Below are 17,188 nucleotides of genomic sequence, written 5' to 3'. Positions count from 1 at the left end.
GCCCTGTACACATCATTGGTGTTTGGTTTGCGCTGGCGAGGTGATCCATTATGTTCCTCGGGAGACAGCAATGACTTCATGGCAGTGCTACCTTGGTTGTTGCGCATCACTCAGATCTTATGCCTTGCTGTTGTGCTGTAAGTTCAATCAACTCAACCGTGGCTTTGTTTGTTGTGACTTCTTAATGTGCAATCAATGAGAAGACAAGTGTCAAACTGAACTGTAACACTATGTCCACTTGGGGGCAGTGAAACAAGCTGGAAACACATTAAGTTGTTGTGGTGGAGCTGTTAGCAAACAGTTGCCTATTCACACATCCAGCAGACACAGAGAAACATAAGCATTCATTTGGAAAAAAATAAATATCTGTCTCTTTAGCTGTTAAATGCTCCTCTATGTTCACCAGCTATAGTCTCTAACTGTGTCCGTCTGCTGCTGAGCAGGTAGAGCACAGTGACTTTATCAGAGCTGGAAACAGTGAAGAAAGAGAGGTACAACAGGCAGCTGGAATCAAACTGGCTAAAGGCAGTTATGTGGCAAGTCCTATAACCATTTGGCTACCAATGCACTCCTATCTGAGCTTTCTTGTCGAAAACAGCTCCCTGAAAAAATGAGTGACAAAGACAGTGAAGTGACTCCTTTCACATTACTCCTAGTCATCTAATCCATCGTGCTGCCAGGTCTGTGAGTAGTCACAGAGCAAACAATGATGTCCACTGGCTGTCCTAACCCTTCCCCTGAGCAGTGCTGCTAGCGTGGCTAGAAATTAGAACAGCCATGAAGACCAACTGGGACTGGGAAGAGCTTGACTGTTGCCTCTGACCGGTGAACCACAGAGTTAATTATCAACTAGCTTAAGAAATAATATTTGAGGAAAAATGTTCAGTCATATGTTGATGATCTACCATTATTTTAACGGAAATAATTTAGACTCTAAAACATGAACAACTACGATGCAACGATTACGTAATAATTGTTACCGAAAGTCAAAGTGTCTCAAAATGACTTAGCAAATCTGTTCAGCGACCAAACTATTTAAATATTGATTGTATTATATGTTTGTGAAGTGTAACTGAGTGACTGTAACTGAAAGGTGTTTCAGCACCAGATGCTGGTTTACCATCGAGCGAGAGGCCCGAGCGCAGGTTGTGTTGGATGATCTGGACCAGGTCAGCGCGGCTGTTGCTCTGAGGACACCAGATCTCTGTGAAGCGGTTCCTCAGGGCCGGAGACAGCTGTCCCAAAGCACACAAGCACAACGTCAGACACCACGCCTAAATACAGGTATGGTTAGTCAATCATTGGGACAAACCTTCAATCTTAGTGGAATCAATTACAGACAAATGCAACAGTCTTTTTAATAAGTCATCAAGTAGGACTTCATCCTGAGATCCACTGACAACACAGTTTGTTTTTTCATCTACCTCCTTCTTGCCAAAGTCTCCTCCAGGATTCATGGTGGCAACCAGCCGGAAAGCTGCAGCTGCTTGGATCAGTTCCACGTCGTCGGTGTCCCCGCTGCCCTTCTCTGCTAGCACCAGGGACTTCTCCGTCTCCAGAACACTGACAGGAAACACCACACACGGTCAAGGGCTCTTCTTAGTGTCGACAACATGTAAAATGTCATACGTCATGTCATACCAAGGGTACCTAAAGGACACTTTGCGGCACTATTAGTCACAAGTGTTGTAAAAGTGCACTCTGTTGCATATTGGTCTTACAAAAAGCTTGACAAGGGTCAGCCCATAGAGCAAGGACCGACCACACACACACACACACACACACACACACACACACACACACACACACACACACACACACAGTTGAAAACCCTGAAGTGTAGTTGTGAAATTAAAAGAACCTCTGAAAGTAGAAAATATCTTGGGTATTCATTTACTATACACATGGTCGTTCTTCAACTCAAACCAAGTCTAGAATCCTCTCTGCCGTTAACACTCTTCAGACATCTCTGCAGATCTTGTTGTCACTTGTTCTAAATGCTGATAAGAATAAATGTGTTTTATTCTTCCTGCCGTACATGTTGTACACATAATGGTACTGAAAGTTGTTCATCGCTTCTCTAATTTAAAACTAATGTTGATTAGAGCAGATCCGAGGACTGGCTAACTCTTGAAAAGTTTATTCTTCCCTTGGGAAGACTGCCTAACCCTAACCACCATATAAATGAAATGAATTACTTTAAAACTGTGAATGTCTCATCCCAATGGATGAATTTAAACTTTGAAGTGTGGACCTCTTTAAAAATGTGTGACTGCAAAAAACAATGTGGAGAGCATCTGGCCCATCCCATGCGTCCGCTCGTCTTCTGCATATACAGTACACAGACAGACACACAGACGTTAGAAGAAGAAAACATACACTGGCACCTCTCCAGCTACCAGTCCACAGTCCGTACTTGGTCCTTACAGGGACCAGCGACCCTCAGGTTCCCACACCAAGTACCTACCGACTGAGCTACCCCTGCCCCTGTGTGTGTGTGTGTGTGTGTGTGTGTGTGTGTGAGAGAGAGAGAGAGTGTGAGTGAGTGAGTGAGTGAGTGAGTGAGTGAGTGAGTGAGTGAGTGAGTGAGAGAGGGGTGTGTACAGTGGTGTGAAAAAGTGTTTGCCCCCTTCCTCATTTCCTGTTCCTTTGCATGTTTGTCACACTTAAGTGTTTCGGAACATCAAACCAATTTAAACAATAGTCAAGGACAACACAAGTAAACACAAAATGCAATTTGTAAATGAAGGTGTTTATTATTAAAGGAGAAAAAAAATCCAAACCATCATGGCCCTGTGTGAAAAAGTGATTGCCCCCCCTTGTTAAAACATACTATAACTGTGGTTGTCCACACCTGAGTTCAATTTCTCTAGCCACACCCAGGCCTGATTATTGCCACACCTGTTCACTATCAAGGCATCACTTAAATAGGAGCTGCTTGACACAGTAAGGTCCACCAGAAGATCCTTAAAAGCTACACATCATGCCGAGACCCAAAGAAATTCAGGAACAATTGAGAAAGAAAGTAATTGAGATCTATCAGTCTGGAAAGGGTTATAAAGCCATTTCCAAAGCTTTGGGAATCCAGCGAACCACAGTGAGAGCCATTATCCACAAATGGCGAAGACATGGAACAGTGGTGAACCTTCCCAGGAGTGGCCGGCCGCCCAAAATTACCCCAAGAGCGCAGCGACGACTCATCAAGAGGTCACAAAAGACCCCACAACAACGTCCAAAGAACTGCAGGCCTCACTTGCCTCAGTTAAGGTCAGCGTTCATGCCTCCACCATCAGGAAAAGACTGGGCAAAAAATGGCCTGCATGGCAGAGTTCCAAGGAGAAAACCACTGCTGAGCAAAAGAACATCAAAGCTTGTCTCAATTTCTCCAGAACACATCTTGATGATCCCCAAGACTTTTGGGACAACATTCTGTGGACCGATGAGACAAAAGTGGAACTCTTTGGAAGGTGTGTGTCCAAGTATATCTGGCGTAGAAGGAACACTGCATTTCATAAAAAGAACATTATACCAACTGTAAAATATGGTGGTGGTAGTGTGATGGTCTGGGGCTGTTTTGCTGCTTCAGGACCTGGAAGACTTGCCGTGATAAAAGGAACTATGAATTCTGCTGTCTACCAAGAGATCCTGAAGGAGAATGTCCGACCATCTGTTCGTGTACTCAAGCTGAAACGAACTTGGGTTCTGCAGCAGGACAATGATCCTAAACACACCAGCAAGTCCACCACCGAATGGCTGAAGAAAAAACTAAATGAAGACTTTGGAGTGGCCTAGCCAAAGTCCTGACCTGAATCCTATTGAGATGTTGTGGTATGACCTTAAAAAGGGCCGTTCATGCTCGAAAACCCTCTAATGTAACTGAATTAGGACAATTCTGCAAAGATGAGTGGGCCAAAATTCCTCCAGGACGCTGTAAAAGCCTCATTGCACGTTATTGCAAACGCTTGGTTGCAGTTGTTGCTGCTAAGGGTGGCCCAACCAGTTATTAGGTTTAGGGGGCAATCACTTTTTCACACAGGGCCATGATGGTTTGGATTTTTTTTCACCTTTAATAATTAACACCTTCATTTACAAATTGCATTTTGTGTTTACTTGTGTTGTCCTTGACTTTTGTTTAAATTGGTTTGATGTTCCGAAACACTTAAGTGTGACAAACATGCAAAGGAACAGGAAATGAGGAAGGGGGCAAACACTTTTTCACACCACTGTATGTGTTGGTGAGTATAAAGTTAGCAGTACACTATAGCTGTGAACGTAGCAGTGCAGTCTGTGTTCAATTTATCTGTCACTGAATAAAAGCTAATACTCCTCAGACCACAGCCAGGTTCCTGTGTCTTGCTGCAAGCTGCTTAGTCAAGGGACACAACAACCTCAGCATAGGCTCACTAACTTAAGGTGGGCTGGCTTTAAGGTGGACCAGACATTCTCAACTTATGGACAAGCAGCTCCCCCAAGCTTTGCTTTAGTGATCTCTCCTTCGCTGCAACCGACAACCAGTTTATGCTAATAACTGTGCGAGGACGTCACCAAAATGCAAATGATGTAATTTGCACCTAAGTGCTCCAAAACCCAGGGAAAAACTTTGTGCTGCTGTCTGCATGTGCCTGTGTGAGTGTCTACCTGTTGAGTCTCTCCAGCACGGAGTCGTCTGCCAGGGAGATCTCATCCAGGAGAAACACTCCTCCCTCCTTCATGGCCAGCACCAAGGGACCGTCATGCCACTGAAAAAGCCTGCTGTCCTCTCCATCAGTCTACACACACACACACACACACAGAGAGAGTAAGGACAGGGTCAGTTGATGTCACAGAATTTTCTTTGTGTCTTCTAAATGGCTCCATTTAAATGTAAATGTTGTTCCTTGTATTCTTTTTCCCTCCAATTAAACTGCATCATCAACATCTCCACTCTATGGAACCTTTGAAGGGGTGAAAGATACTGTTGAGTATTATTAAGAGGTGGTGCTCACCTCACTACAACCTGAACCAGATAGAAATGATTTTGCAATACATACATACAGTGGGGCAAAAAAGTATTTAGTCAGCCACCAATTGTGCAAGTTCTCCCACTTAAAAAGATGAGAGGCCTGTAATTTTCATCATAGCTACACTTCAACTATAAGAGACAAAATGAGAAAAATAATCCAGAAAATCACATTGTAGGATTTTTAATGAATTTATTTGCAAATTATGGTGGAAAATAAGTATTTGGTCAATAACAAAAGTTCATTTCAATACTTTGTTATATACCTTTTGTTGGCAATGACAGAGGTCAAACATTTTCTGTAAGTCTTCACAAGGTTTTCACACACTGTTGCTGGTATTTTGGCCCATTCCTCCACGCAGATCTCCTCTAGAGCAGTGATGTTTAGGGGCTGTCACTGGGCAACATGGACTTTCAGCTCCCTCCAAAGATTTCGTATGGGGTTGAGATCTGGAGACTGGCTAGGCCACTCCAGGACCTTGAAATGCTTCTTACGAAGCCACTCCTTCGTTGCCCAGGCGGTGTGTTTGGGATCATTGTCATGCTGAAAGACCCAACCACGTTTCATCTTCAATGCCCTTGCTGATGGAAGGAGGTTTTCACTCAAAATCTCACGATACATGGCCCCATTCATTCTTTCCTTTACACGGATCAGTCGTCCTGGTCCCTTTGCAGAAAAACAGCCCCAAAGCATGATGTTTCCACCCCCATGCTTCACAATAGGTATGGTGTTCTTTGGATGCAACTCAGCATTCTTTCCAGTCATTTAAAGTAGCTGTGATAAAACCTCTTCTGAAAAAACCCACCCTCGATCCTGATGTCTTAGCCAACTATAGACCTATATCTAACCTTCCCTTTCTCTCCAAGATCCTTGAGAAAGTAGTCGCTAATCAGTTATGTGACTTTTTACATAGGAATAGTCTATTTGAGGACTTTCAGTCAGGATTTAGAAAGCATCATAGCACAGAGACGGCACTGGTGAAAATTACTAACGACCTTCTAATTGCTGCTGACAAAGGACTTGTCTCCATACTTGTCTTATTAGATCTTAGTGCTGCATTCAACACTATTGACCATACCATCCTGGTACAGAGACTGGAACATTTAGTTGCCATTAAAGGAATCGCACTAAGCTGGTTTAAGTCCTATTTCTCTGATCGATCTCAATTTGTTAATATCATCGATAAATCCTCCAAGTACGCTAAAGTTAGCCATGGCGTTCCTCAAGGCTCGGTGCTTGGACCAATTCTTTTCTCCTTGTATATGCTTCCTCTAGGCAATATTATTAGGAAACATCAATTAACTTTCACTGTTATGCGGATGACACCCAATTATACCTATCAATCAAGCCAGACAAGACCAGTCAGTTAGCCAAACTTCAAGTATGCATTAGAGATATCAAATCATGGATGACCTACAATTTCCTGATGTTAAACTCAAACAAAACTGAGGTTATTGTGCTGGGCCCTAAACACCTCCGAACATCTTCATCCCAAGATAGAATTACTCTAGATGGCATTGCCATGGCCTCCAGCACTACTGTCAGAAATCTAGGAGTTATTTTTGATCAGGATATATCCTTTAACGCCCACTTAAAACAAACCTCAAGAACAGCCTTTTTTCACCTTTGTAACATTGCCAAAATTAGGAACATCCTGTCTCAAAACGATGCAGAAAAACTAGTCCATGCATTTGTTACTTCCAGGCTGGACTATTGTAACTCCCTATTATCAGGATGCCCAAATAAAACTCTTAGGACTCTCCAGCTGATCCAGAATTCTGCAGCGCGTGTTCTGACAAGAACTAAGAGGGGAGATCACATTTCTCCTGTGTTGGCTTCTCTGCATTGGCTTCCTGTAAAATCCAGGATTGAATTTAAAATCCTTCTCCTGACCTACAAAGCTCTAAATGGTCAAGCACCATCATATCTTGAAGAGCTCATAGTACCTTATTGTCCCACTAGAGCACTGCGCTCCCAGAATTCAGAGCTACTTGTGGTTCCTAGAGTCTCTAAAAGTAGAATGGGAGCCAGAGCCTTCAGCTATCAGGCTCCTCTCCTGTGGAACCAGATCCCAGTCTGGGTTCGGGGGCAGACACCGTCACCACCTTTAAGAGTAAACTTAAAACTCTCCTCTTCGATAAAGCTTACAGTTAGGGAGTAAGGACTTGCAGCGTTCGCCTAGACCGGCGAGGGAAGGTGTGTAGGGGGAAGGTGTGTAGCCACAGTCACGACGCACCGCCTCCCTACCTCGGCTTCTCTTCATAGAAAGCCTACTATATTTAGGGTATGAGGAGTTGCAGCGTACGCCTAGACCGGCGAGGATGGGTGTGTAGCCACAATCATGGCACACCCCCACCCATCTCTGCTTCTCCCCATAGAAAGCTTACATATACTTAGGGAGTAATGAGTCGCAGCGTTAGCCTAGACCGGCGGGGGAAGGTGTGTAGCCACAATCACGGACCACAGCCTCCCTATCTCCCCTTCTCTGCAGCTCTTAGTTATGCGGTTATAGTTCTAGACTACCGGGGTACCTCCTTGGACACACTGAGCTTTCTCTCTCTTTCCATCTGTGTGTATTCGTGTCACAGAAATGCTTGTTACTAACATAGCTACGGGGAGCTTATTCCCCGGAGTCCTTATGTTCTATTTCTGCCCAGCATCATCATCTTGGATCATGATGGCACCTACTTCATGGTGGCAGCTGTCGCCGTGGTCATGCCCTACGCCCTGCTGTGCCCTATTACACCCTGCTACGCACTGCAATGCCCGGCTCCAACTTGCTATGTCCGGCCAACGCCCTGCCACACCCTGTTACGACCTGCTGTGCTCTACGACACCATGAACTGTTATAACTATTACAATATCCTCATTGTGCCATTGTTCATCATACCCCCAACCGGCACCGTCAGACACCGCCTACCAAGAGCCTGGGTCTGTCCGAGGTTTCATCCTAAAGGGAGTTTTTCCTCGCCACTGTCACACTTACGCATTCATGCATGCTCTTGGGGGAATCACTGGAATTGTTGGGTCCTTGTAAATTATAGAGTGTGGTCTAGACCTACTCTATCTGTAAAGTGTCCTGAGATAATTCCTGTTATGATTTGACACTATAAGTAAAATTGAATTGAATTTCCCCTCCAAACACGACGAGTAGAGTTTTTACCAAAAAGTTCTATTTTGGTTTCATCTGACCATATGACATTCTCCCAATCCTCTTCTGGATCATCCAAATGCTCTCTAGCAAACTCCAGACGGGCCTGGACATGTACTGGCTTAAGCAGGGGGACACGTCTGGCACTGCAGGATTTGAGTCCCTGGCGGCGTAGTGTGTTACTGATGGTAGCATTTGTTACTTTGGTCCCAGCTCTCTGCAGGTCATTCACTAGGCCCCCCCGTGTGGTTCTGAGATTTTTGCTCAGCGTTCTTGTGATCATTTTGACCCCACGGGGTGAGATCTTGTGTGGAGCCCCAGATCGAGGGAGATTATTAGTGGTCTTGTATGTCTTCCATTTTCTTATAATTGCTCCCACAGTTAATTTCTTCACACCAAGCTGCTTACCTATTGCAGATTCAGTCTTCCCAGCCTGGTGCATGTCTACAATTTTGTTTCTGGTGTCCTTTGACAGCTCTTTGGTCTTGGCCATAGTGGAGTTTGGAGTGTGACTGTTTGAGGTTGTGGACAGGTGTCTTTTATACTGATAACAAGTTCAAACAGGTGCCATTAATACAGGTAACGAGTGGAGGACAGAGGAGCCTCTTAAAGAAGAAGTTACAGGTCTGTGAGAGCCAGAAATCTTGCTTGTTTGTAGGTGACCAAATACTTATTTTCCCGAGGAATTTGCAAATAAATTCATTAAAAATCCTACAATGTGATTTTCTGGCTTATTTTTCTCATTTTGTCTCTCATAGTTGAAGTGTACCTATGATGAAAATTACAGGCCTCTCTCATCTTTTTAAGTGGGAGAACTTGCACAATTGGTGGCTAACTAAATACTTTTTTGCCCCACTGTACATACATACTAATCTTGTTTCTCTAAGCGTCTGGTGAGACAGAAATGTAAGTGGGAATGAAAGTGGAATGTAAATCAATTATTGGATTTATTTTTAGGATATTAGTTTGTTACGTATCTTGCTCACTTCTGCCATTTCAAATAAACCTTAGGTTTGTTTTCCTTTGGAGTTTTTACATTTCCACGTCAATACCTGATGTGTGTGTCTGACAGGCCGCAGGCCTCCCAGGAAGTCAGACGTCTCCATGTGTAGGTGACAGTTGACTGAGAAAAACTTCTGTGCAGCCAGAGCAGCAAACAGCTGGCAGATTGTAGTCTTTCCACATCTGGTGAGGGAACAGGAGAAGAGCTTAGCATGATTTAAATCCCCAGACACTCATACAGATCTTTACACTATGTAAGGACACAAACAAAGTTCTAAGAATTCATTGTGTCATAGTGTGTTGTACATCTACTCATGTACAATATCTTATCTAAATCTGTCCAGGAGTTGCTGGATATTTCAAGCTGCTTCCATGACTAAGTGATCATTTTACTCTACCCTTCATAAAGACAGAATGGTTTGGCCCTTGCTCATGTGAATCTTACCCAGTGTCTCCTACGAGCAGGACAGACTCCCCGAATCGCAGCGCCCGTCCTACCAGCACAGCCAGTCTTCTCATGCTGCGAGTCCACACCACATGGCGAAACTCCTCTGGGACCCCGGCGATGCTGTCAATGAAGGGACCTGCCAATCACAGCACCAAGCCAACATGAGTTCATGGCCTCTCTCTCTCTCCTCATAGTTTACTTATGTGCACTACCTTATCACCTTTCTATCAACATTTGAAAGAGCTCAGAAGCAACCTTAAGGAATATGGAGTTTAATAGGCAACCTTCCACTCAGATGTGATAAATACAAACTGATCAGGAAGGCTGGCTCCGTTATTGGCTGCAAACAGGAGACATTTGAAGCTGTGGTGAAGAGGAGGTCACTGAACAAACGGTTATCTATCATGGTTAACCCCGACCCACCCACCCACCCACACACACACACACACACCTTCTCTAAGAGGTTCCGACAGCTACTGCGTCGCACTGACCCGCTACAAGAAGTCATTCCTACCACAGGCAACAAAAGGTTTTTACACTTCATCAAGACTTATATACATCACACTACTGCACTAAGTGCAACTTGCACAAACCTAGGTTTTACTTACATCTTTATAAATACTATTTAAGTAGTTGGACATTCTTATTCGCCACTTGTATATACAAGTTTGTACATTCTTTCCCTTTATTTTTTGAATAGTTGTTCTTGTATTCTATCCTATTTATTATTTCTTGTATATTCTGTATGTGTGCTGTGTGTCCGATATTTTGCTGCTGTAGCACTGACATTTCCTAATTTGAGATCAATAAAGTCTATCTAATCTGATCTAAATCAAAAATCTCTTGAGGGAGTAATCCCTTGAAGCAAGACTTTTGCTGAACAATAGCAAATAATACAAACTTGCTAATACAAACCCCAAAATGCATTGCACATGAGTTTAACATATCTGTAGGAGGAAGACGGTGTCATTTCTTCTTTCATAAGTGACATAGTCTGACATCAAAGTATAGAGCAGGAGAGTGGATTGGATGTGGATTCTGCGATGTACTGTATATTTTGTGAGTGCCATGTGCTCACAGCTATCTCTCTATGTTTGTATCGGAATAGCAGGTTGACTCTTTGAGATGAGCTAAACCTCTACCTCGATTAAAACAATGACAGATTTTGATGAAAGACTCAGTGAAGCCACTTTGGATTCAAAAATGACAACAGTTAAAACATTCTGCATTATTCAACCAAACTTCAAGTACAGTGCGACAGCGTGAGGTGGCCCTGGATCAGCATGTGCTAGTGTTCCACTTACTGAACTGGCCTGTGACCTGTTTCTGAGAGAACAGGCTTTCAGGGTTCACCGTCCTCTTGAAGTGCTTCTCCAGGATGGACAAGATGGTGGCCTCTTCCTCGGGCTTCCTCACACGTCCTGCCAGCAGCATGTACCCTGGTGAAGACCACAACAACTTTACCTCAGGTTTCAACGGAACACCGTGTCAGTTGGGGACTCAACAGACAGTGTGACGAGCCTCACCATCGTCAGCCAAATGCTGCAGCCAGTCCTGAGAGGCGTCGGCCTGCTCCTCCAGCCTGTAGCGATCTGCCCAACGGAACAGATCTCGGAGTGTGATGAAGCCATGTTTCCCCGCAAACACAGAAGATCCCCTGCGTAAGGACTGAAAACACATGTCACACATCAAGTTAGGATCACCCAGAACAGGAAGGTAACAGCAACGACATACACAAGTGTCCAGTTACCTGAAGCTCTTGCATGACTTTGACCAGCCGGGTGCAGTAGGACGGAGGCAGGCTGCACCTCTGGTGTAGGATGGTCTCCAGCTCTCCACTGGGCAGCTCATCAAAGTGCAGCTCCACAAAGCGGTTCCTGAAAGCCCTGGACAGCACCTGGAGATCAGTCAGGAAAGATTACTCAAACGGTTTCTAGATGTTGGATACAAGTGGAGTAAGTTTATTAGCCCCACTCAGAGAGGGGGCTCGAGTTTAAGACTCAGACTGACCAAATAATGTATTTTGCATCATATCTCCTGAACCAAACATAACACAGAATATGTGATGTCTACCCCTATGTTTTGATGGTCAAGGATTACAATGATATCTTATCACTACCCCTACACGTGAACGTGCAAAACAGAGTGGTAGGGCTAAGTGGTAGGGGCAAGGGCCTAGATGAGTCACCAAGACATTAGAACTCATCCTGTGGGGACCATGAATATCTGTATCAAATTCCATCTAACCAGTGGTTATCAAGATATCTCGATCTGAACCTCACTGTGACCATGCCATCCAGAAATCTCTCAGACTGAATGAATGCTATACCTTTCTACCGCCATAGAGACCAGGGGGATTCTGGGTAGCAAACAGCAGGAATCTGGGGTGCGCCTTGATGACTTCCTGTGTCTCGGCCACAAAGAGCTCCCTGTTGTCGTCCAGCAGCCTGTTGAGAGCCTCCAGGACGTCGGTGGGGGCGAGGTTCAGCTCGTCCAGGATGATCCAGTAGCCTTTCCTCATGGCGTCTATCAGAACACCTGCAGCACACAGTGAGTAGCGTTAGCCTATAAATGCTGCAATCTTACAGTTTACTGCTCAGATTTAGTTCTACGTGTACATTATATCAGAATCCATTTTTTTAAGTTTCACATCTTTGTTCTGCACAATATGCCATTATTTTTAAATACAGCTGGTCGCACTTTTTGTTCTTTGGATTTGATTACTTTCTTCGACGTCTGTAACAATATTTTCCTCCTCTTTTATTAAAGATTATTTTTGGTGGCATTTTAGGCCTTTATTTATATAGGACAGCTAAACAGAGAGAGAGGGGAATTGACATGCAGCAAAGGGCCGCAGGTCGGAGTCGCACCTTGGGCCACTGCGTCGAGGAATGAGCCTCTATGTATGGCTGCGCGCTCTACCAGCTGTGCTACCCAGGCGCCCAATATTTTCCTCCTTAAACTGAAGTATTCTGGTTGTTACTCTTGATACTGCTTTTGTGTTAAATCTCGTTTCAGATAATGTACAAATAAATGTCAACAGGTCAACATGAGTATCCGTACCCTCTTTGAACACCAGCTTGCCCCGGGCGTCTGATGAGTAGCAGCCAATGTACTCCTGGATGTCGGTGTGCTCGTGGTTGTTGATTCTCACACACTGGTTGCCCGTGGCTGCAGCCAGCCAGCGGATCAGGCTGGTCTTCCCCACAGACGTCTCTCCCTGGATCAGCACTGGGTGAGTCCTGCGAGGCCCAAACATTTAGAGAGAGAGTGATGGGAGGGGGGGGTGGTCGGGTCGGGGCTATCGACTGGTGAGGCGGGGCCGCTGAGTCAGACAGCAGCCACAAATACAGCCAGAACACCTTCATACATGACAGGCGATAGGTATGCTAACATTGTGACAAAGAATTACGTATGATTAAACAAGTCAATACTTAAAGCTGCACTATCAATATTTGTATTACTTTATTTTATTAACACAATAATCATTTACTGCAGCTTTAACTGAAGAGAATACCATCTGCAGTCATTACAGAATGTTTTTCTAATGTTTTTTCATGCCCCTCTGCTGAGCAACACTACAGGATGGGACTATAGATGGATTTTAACATTAAACTGTCGGCCCAAAGCACTCAAACTCAGTTAATGCAGCTTTAAGAAATGAATAGCAATCCAAAACCTCAAATTAAATGTCTTTGTTTTGTATACCACAATGTAAACTTGCGCACACTATACAGCCAATCAATTCCATTTTTTTGTGTTGTTTGTATGTCAACATACTTGTGTGTACATTTGGTCTCAAATTGTTTTGCATCAGTTGGGCCCATTTAAGGGAAAGCTTTATGCTGCACCATGCAATGATGTTCTGCACAAAGCCAGCTCCATAAATAAATGCTTTTCCCAGTTTGCTGTGGAAGAACATGACTAAACTGCACAAAGCCCTGACATCACCCCATCCCACACCTTTGGGATGAGCTGGAGCGCTGACTAAGAGCCAGACCTGACCCCCCCCACAGCAGCAGCGTTGGACCTCACTAAGGCTCTTAAAATCTACAAATATTAGTTAAGAGTTCAGGAGGTCGGCTGTCCTTAACACAGGCCACACAGAGGCAGAAAAGTTGATCGCAGATCACTGACTGCAGGGGGAATTCAGTCCAACCACATTTTCTGTCCTGATGCATTCTTTCCTAAAGGGCCAGAATTAGCTCTGACAAAATGAACGTGTGGACATTTATAGATGCACCCATTGATTTGGGGGAAATCCTGGGCAGAGAGTCAGGAACAATTTTCCTACCCTGCAGATACCACTCTGGCGAGGTCGCGGAGGTTGAGTTTGACTGAGGCGGTGAGGATGTAACTGGGGTCCAGAGCCGGCTCCATCTCCCCCTGGGACACCCAGTAGCCCTCCACATCCACGCAGCGGCGATCTGAGGGCGCCAGGATAGGCTGCAGGACACATTACAAAAAGCTTTTTTCCTCTCCTATTGTTCACAAATACCCCTTTTGTACATAAAGGGCGACATTAAACACTCTTATGAACTATTTATCTAATAGTTTACAAAAGGTGCTGCTGCTAAGGACTTAAAAAATAATTACACATACCCGAAACAGTAAGCGTTATGTTAGACACCCTTTAGTGAAGTCAAGTAAATTTCCTTCTTACAAAATCACAGAATTGTCGAACCTTTGTCTATCTATCACTTACCCCTAGATTTGGAAAAGGAAAAAGTCCTAAAAACAATTGTATCAACAAAAATAGCATGTCTACATAAATACATATACATACAGTGCTCAGCATAAGTGAATACACCCATGCTACAGTTGACTAAAAAGAGGAATAAAATATCATCTTTTGGAAATTGATCTTAATGCCTTAATTTAAATAAATGAGGAAAAATCCAACCTTTAAGTTTTAAAAACCTATTGTTTTTAATTAAGGCATTAAGATCAATTTCCAAAAGATGATTTTTTTATTCCTCTTTTTAGTCAACTTTAGCATGGGGGTGTAAACTTAGTTTCAAAGTTTATAGAATGTATCTGACTAAAAATGATCACAACTGGCTCGTTGAGCCTTCTTCTCTTACGGTAAATTGTCAAATAGCATAGCAAAGGAAACAATGGCAGAGCCTACAGATAATGTGCAACAGATTCAAGTCCTTCTCTGCTGCTTTTTTAACGTGAATACTGTTTTCTTCACTAATTATTTCTAGTTCTTAAACATGCTGTTAAGCAGCTGTCAGTAAAAGCAACCCTTCCTGCAGATGTTTCACAGTAAAAGCCTGCCTGCCTGCTGGGTTAGGGTTAGGGCTCCCGGGTTGTGACCCAGGTCAATCCAAGTTGTCATGACCAGGGATCACCCCGGGTTGAATTAACAAAAGAAGGGTTGAACACGGGGCAGATAACCCCGCTCTGACCCCGGTCATTGGTGAGAGAGAGACATGAGTGAATGCAAACTGACAACAGCAGAGTGGTGAGTATGGCATGACTCTGCTTTTTTACTGATTACATTAGTGCTGTGGAAATGTGCATTGTGTTGAATGTATCAAAAACAGCAGATAAACACAGAAATGTGTTGATTTCCATCAACACTAAATTACAACAGGAGCAGAAAACAGGGAGGAAAATGTGAAAGTAGAACTACAGCCAGGGAAGGACAAGGCCGCCAGCTCTCTGCAGCTGAGGTAAATAAAGTAGATGAACTGTTTGAGTGCACTTGTTACTGGTTCTATTTTGTGTTTGCTTTGCCCTCTAACATCCATATTCACTATTTGTTAACCCCATCAAACACTTAGCATCAACATTTGAAAAGACAGGAACTAGGTGTCAGAACGTCTTACTTGTTTGAGACACTTGGTGTTCCCCATCAGGATGTGCTGACACACCAGTTTCTGGACCAGAGGGTGAGAACTTCTATCCAGCTGGGTGAGGAAGCTCAGGCAGAAACCCTGCAACCAGGAGACAGGACCAAGGTCAACTACATGCAGCTGATCTAAACTCCTTCATACACCAGGTGTCACTAACCCCAAACCGCTGGCATGTCTCAGTATCACCAGCAGGACATGAGCAAATGGTTTTCCTTTGAATTTCAGTGAACGGACACATTACAGAGATCATTGTATTATTGAGAGAGAGAGGGATTATTAAGATATTTCTGTCGAGGCTCCTACCTCGTAGAGTGAGCGCTGCACACTGTTACAGGGGTTTGCTGCCACGTACTTCAGAGCCCTGCACAGAGTACGCAGACTGTAGTGGGGTCTGTGGCCCGTCCCATCCACCAGATGAGAGGTGGCCTCCTTTCGTACTGACAGGTAAAAACTGCACACAAACACAATTAAGGAGTGAATTAGCTTGAGCCTTCTGCAGGATTCTGAAAACTGCAACAAACGGGAGTGTAGAGTGAGCAGTCACGCCACAGGGTTTCCCTAGCATTAGAAGGACACCACTTAAGCCATTTGAATGTAAAATTAATGTCACTTTAAAACTAAATGACTTTTCTCAGATCTAATGATTGTCGTTGTCTACTGTGGTCTTCTTTAGTTTTGTCTTTAAGCTTTTAGAGTGTAATTTATTTATTATCTGCTCCAGATTTTCTAACGATTCAGGCACAGATATGGTAATAATAATGCTCCAAAATAATGTCAAATTGTTTGTTTGTGTGATTCACGTTCTCTTGGGGGGTGACCCTTAAAACTTTCAAAGAACTTACATTTCTATTGTTGCACAAAATATGTAAATCCAAGCACTCTCATGTCTAATTTCAAAAACGTTGTGATTTTATTCTGTGAAATTCTTCCCAACCTTTAAAGGACCTGTTGGAGCCATGTTAACTGCACCAGCTGTAACATTATATAAAGGCTGACCTGATGATGCCGCTGATAACACTCCTGGGGGGCTTCAGGAACCTGAGGTAGTCTGAAACCAGAATCTGCAGGTCCCCCTCATTCTCCAGCTCCTCCACATACAGCTCAGTAAACCTGTTCCTGAGGCCCAGCGGCAGGTTTCTCTTGCCCACATCAGTAGCTGGGTTCATGCAGGCAAAGAGACGGAAGTCTGGGTGGCGGAGCAGAGGCTCTGGGATCCAAAAAAAAAAATTTATATATATATATATATATATATATATTAGCAACAATCCCAGGAATATAGAAAAAACTATGCAAAATGGCTAAATATATTTGATTCACACAACAAGGTCACAAATCAGTGTGATCTTTAGAATGTCACATGTGCATCAAGTGTCTGGTCAGGAGAGTCAGCAAGCTCAGGTGTTTAGCAGAACTAGTTGATGATTGATAGATCGATAGATAGATTGAGCAGTGATTTATTTAGTGCTGTTTGGCCTCACCCCTAGACTCCACCAGAGGCGTCTGTGCTAGAGCTGTAATCGGGCCTTAAAATTTCGGCCCGACAAGGCCCGAGCCTGACAGAATTTGACCCGAGCCCGACAAGTACATTTTGATTGACACCTTTTTAAAAGGTGTGCGCACGCACACAGCTCTTTTGCCTTTTGTCAAGATTTAGTCATTTTTTAACATAATTTATTCATGACTAACTGAGACTATCGGCCACTTGGAAGTTGGAACAAAGAAA

At 43.8% G+C, this 17,188-nt stretch overlaps 1 protein-coding gene across 1 annotated transcript in view; it reads right to left on the bottom strand.

Moving 5' to 3' along the window:
• Nucleotides 1-17,188, bottom strand: part of mdn1 (midasin AAA ATPase 1) — a 79,278-nt gene that overhangs the window by 47,229 nt on the left and 14,861 nt on the right. The window contains exons 19-32 of the mRNA XM_078275429.1: nucleotides 16,462-16,672; nucleotides 15,769-15,916; nucleotides 15,439-15,546; nucleotides 13,896-14,047; nucleotides 12,665-12,843; nucleotides 11,931-12,139; nucleotides 11,352-11,498; nucleotides 11,128-11,269; nucleotides 10,906-11,040; nucleotides 9,599-9,737; nucleotides 9,204-9,336; nucleotides 4,639-4,769; nucleotides 1,425-1,563; nucleotides 1,121-1,235 (exon numbers count right to left, since the gene is read on the bottom strand). Of these exons, the coding sequence (XP_078131555.1) occupies nucleotides 1,121-1,235; nucleotides 1,425-1,563; nucleotides 4,639-4,769; nucleotides 9,204-9,336; nucleotides 9,599-9,737; nucleotides 10,906-11,040; nucleotides 11,128-11,269; nucleotides 11,352-11,498; nucleotides 11,931-12,139; nucleotides 12,665-12,843; nucleotides 13,896-14,047; nucleotides 15,439-15,546; nucleotides 15,769-15,916; nucleotides 16,462-16,672 (2,088 nt within the window). The remainder of the gene's footprint in view (nucleotides 1-1,120; nucleotides 1,236-1,424; nucleotides 1,564-4,638; nucleotides 4,770-9,203; nucleotides 9,337-9,598; nucleotides 9,738-10,905; nucleotides 11,041-11,127; nucleotides 11,270-11,351; nucleotides 11,499-11,930; nucleotides 12,140-12,664; nucleotides 12,844-13,895; nucleotides 14,048-15,438; nucleotides 15,547-15,768; nucleotides 15,917-16,461; nucleotides 16,673-17,188) is intronic.

This window comes from Sander vitreus, chromosome 18 (genome assembly GCF_031162955.1).
Source record: "Sander vitreus isolate 19-12246 chromosome 18, sanVit1, whole genome shotgun sequence".
Taxonomy (NCBI): domain Eukaryota; kingdom Metazoa; phylum Chordata; class Actinopteri; order Perciformes; family Percidae; genus Sander; species Sander vitreus.
This window is presented reverse-complemented; position numbering and strand designations above follow the sequence as displayed.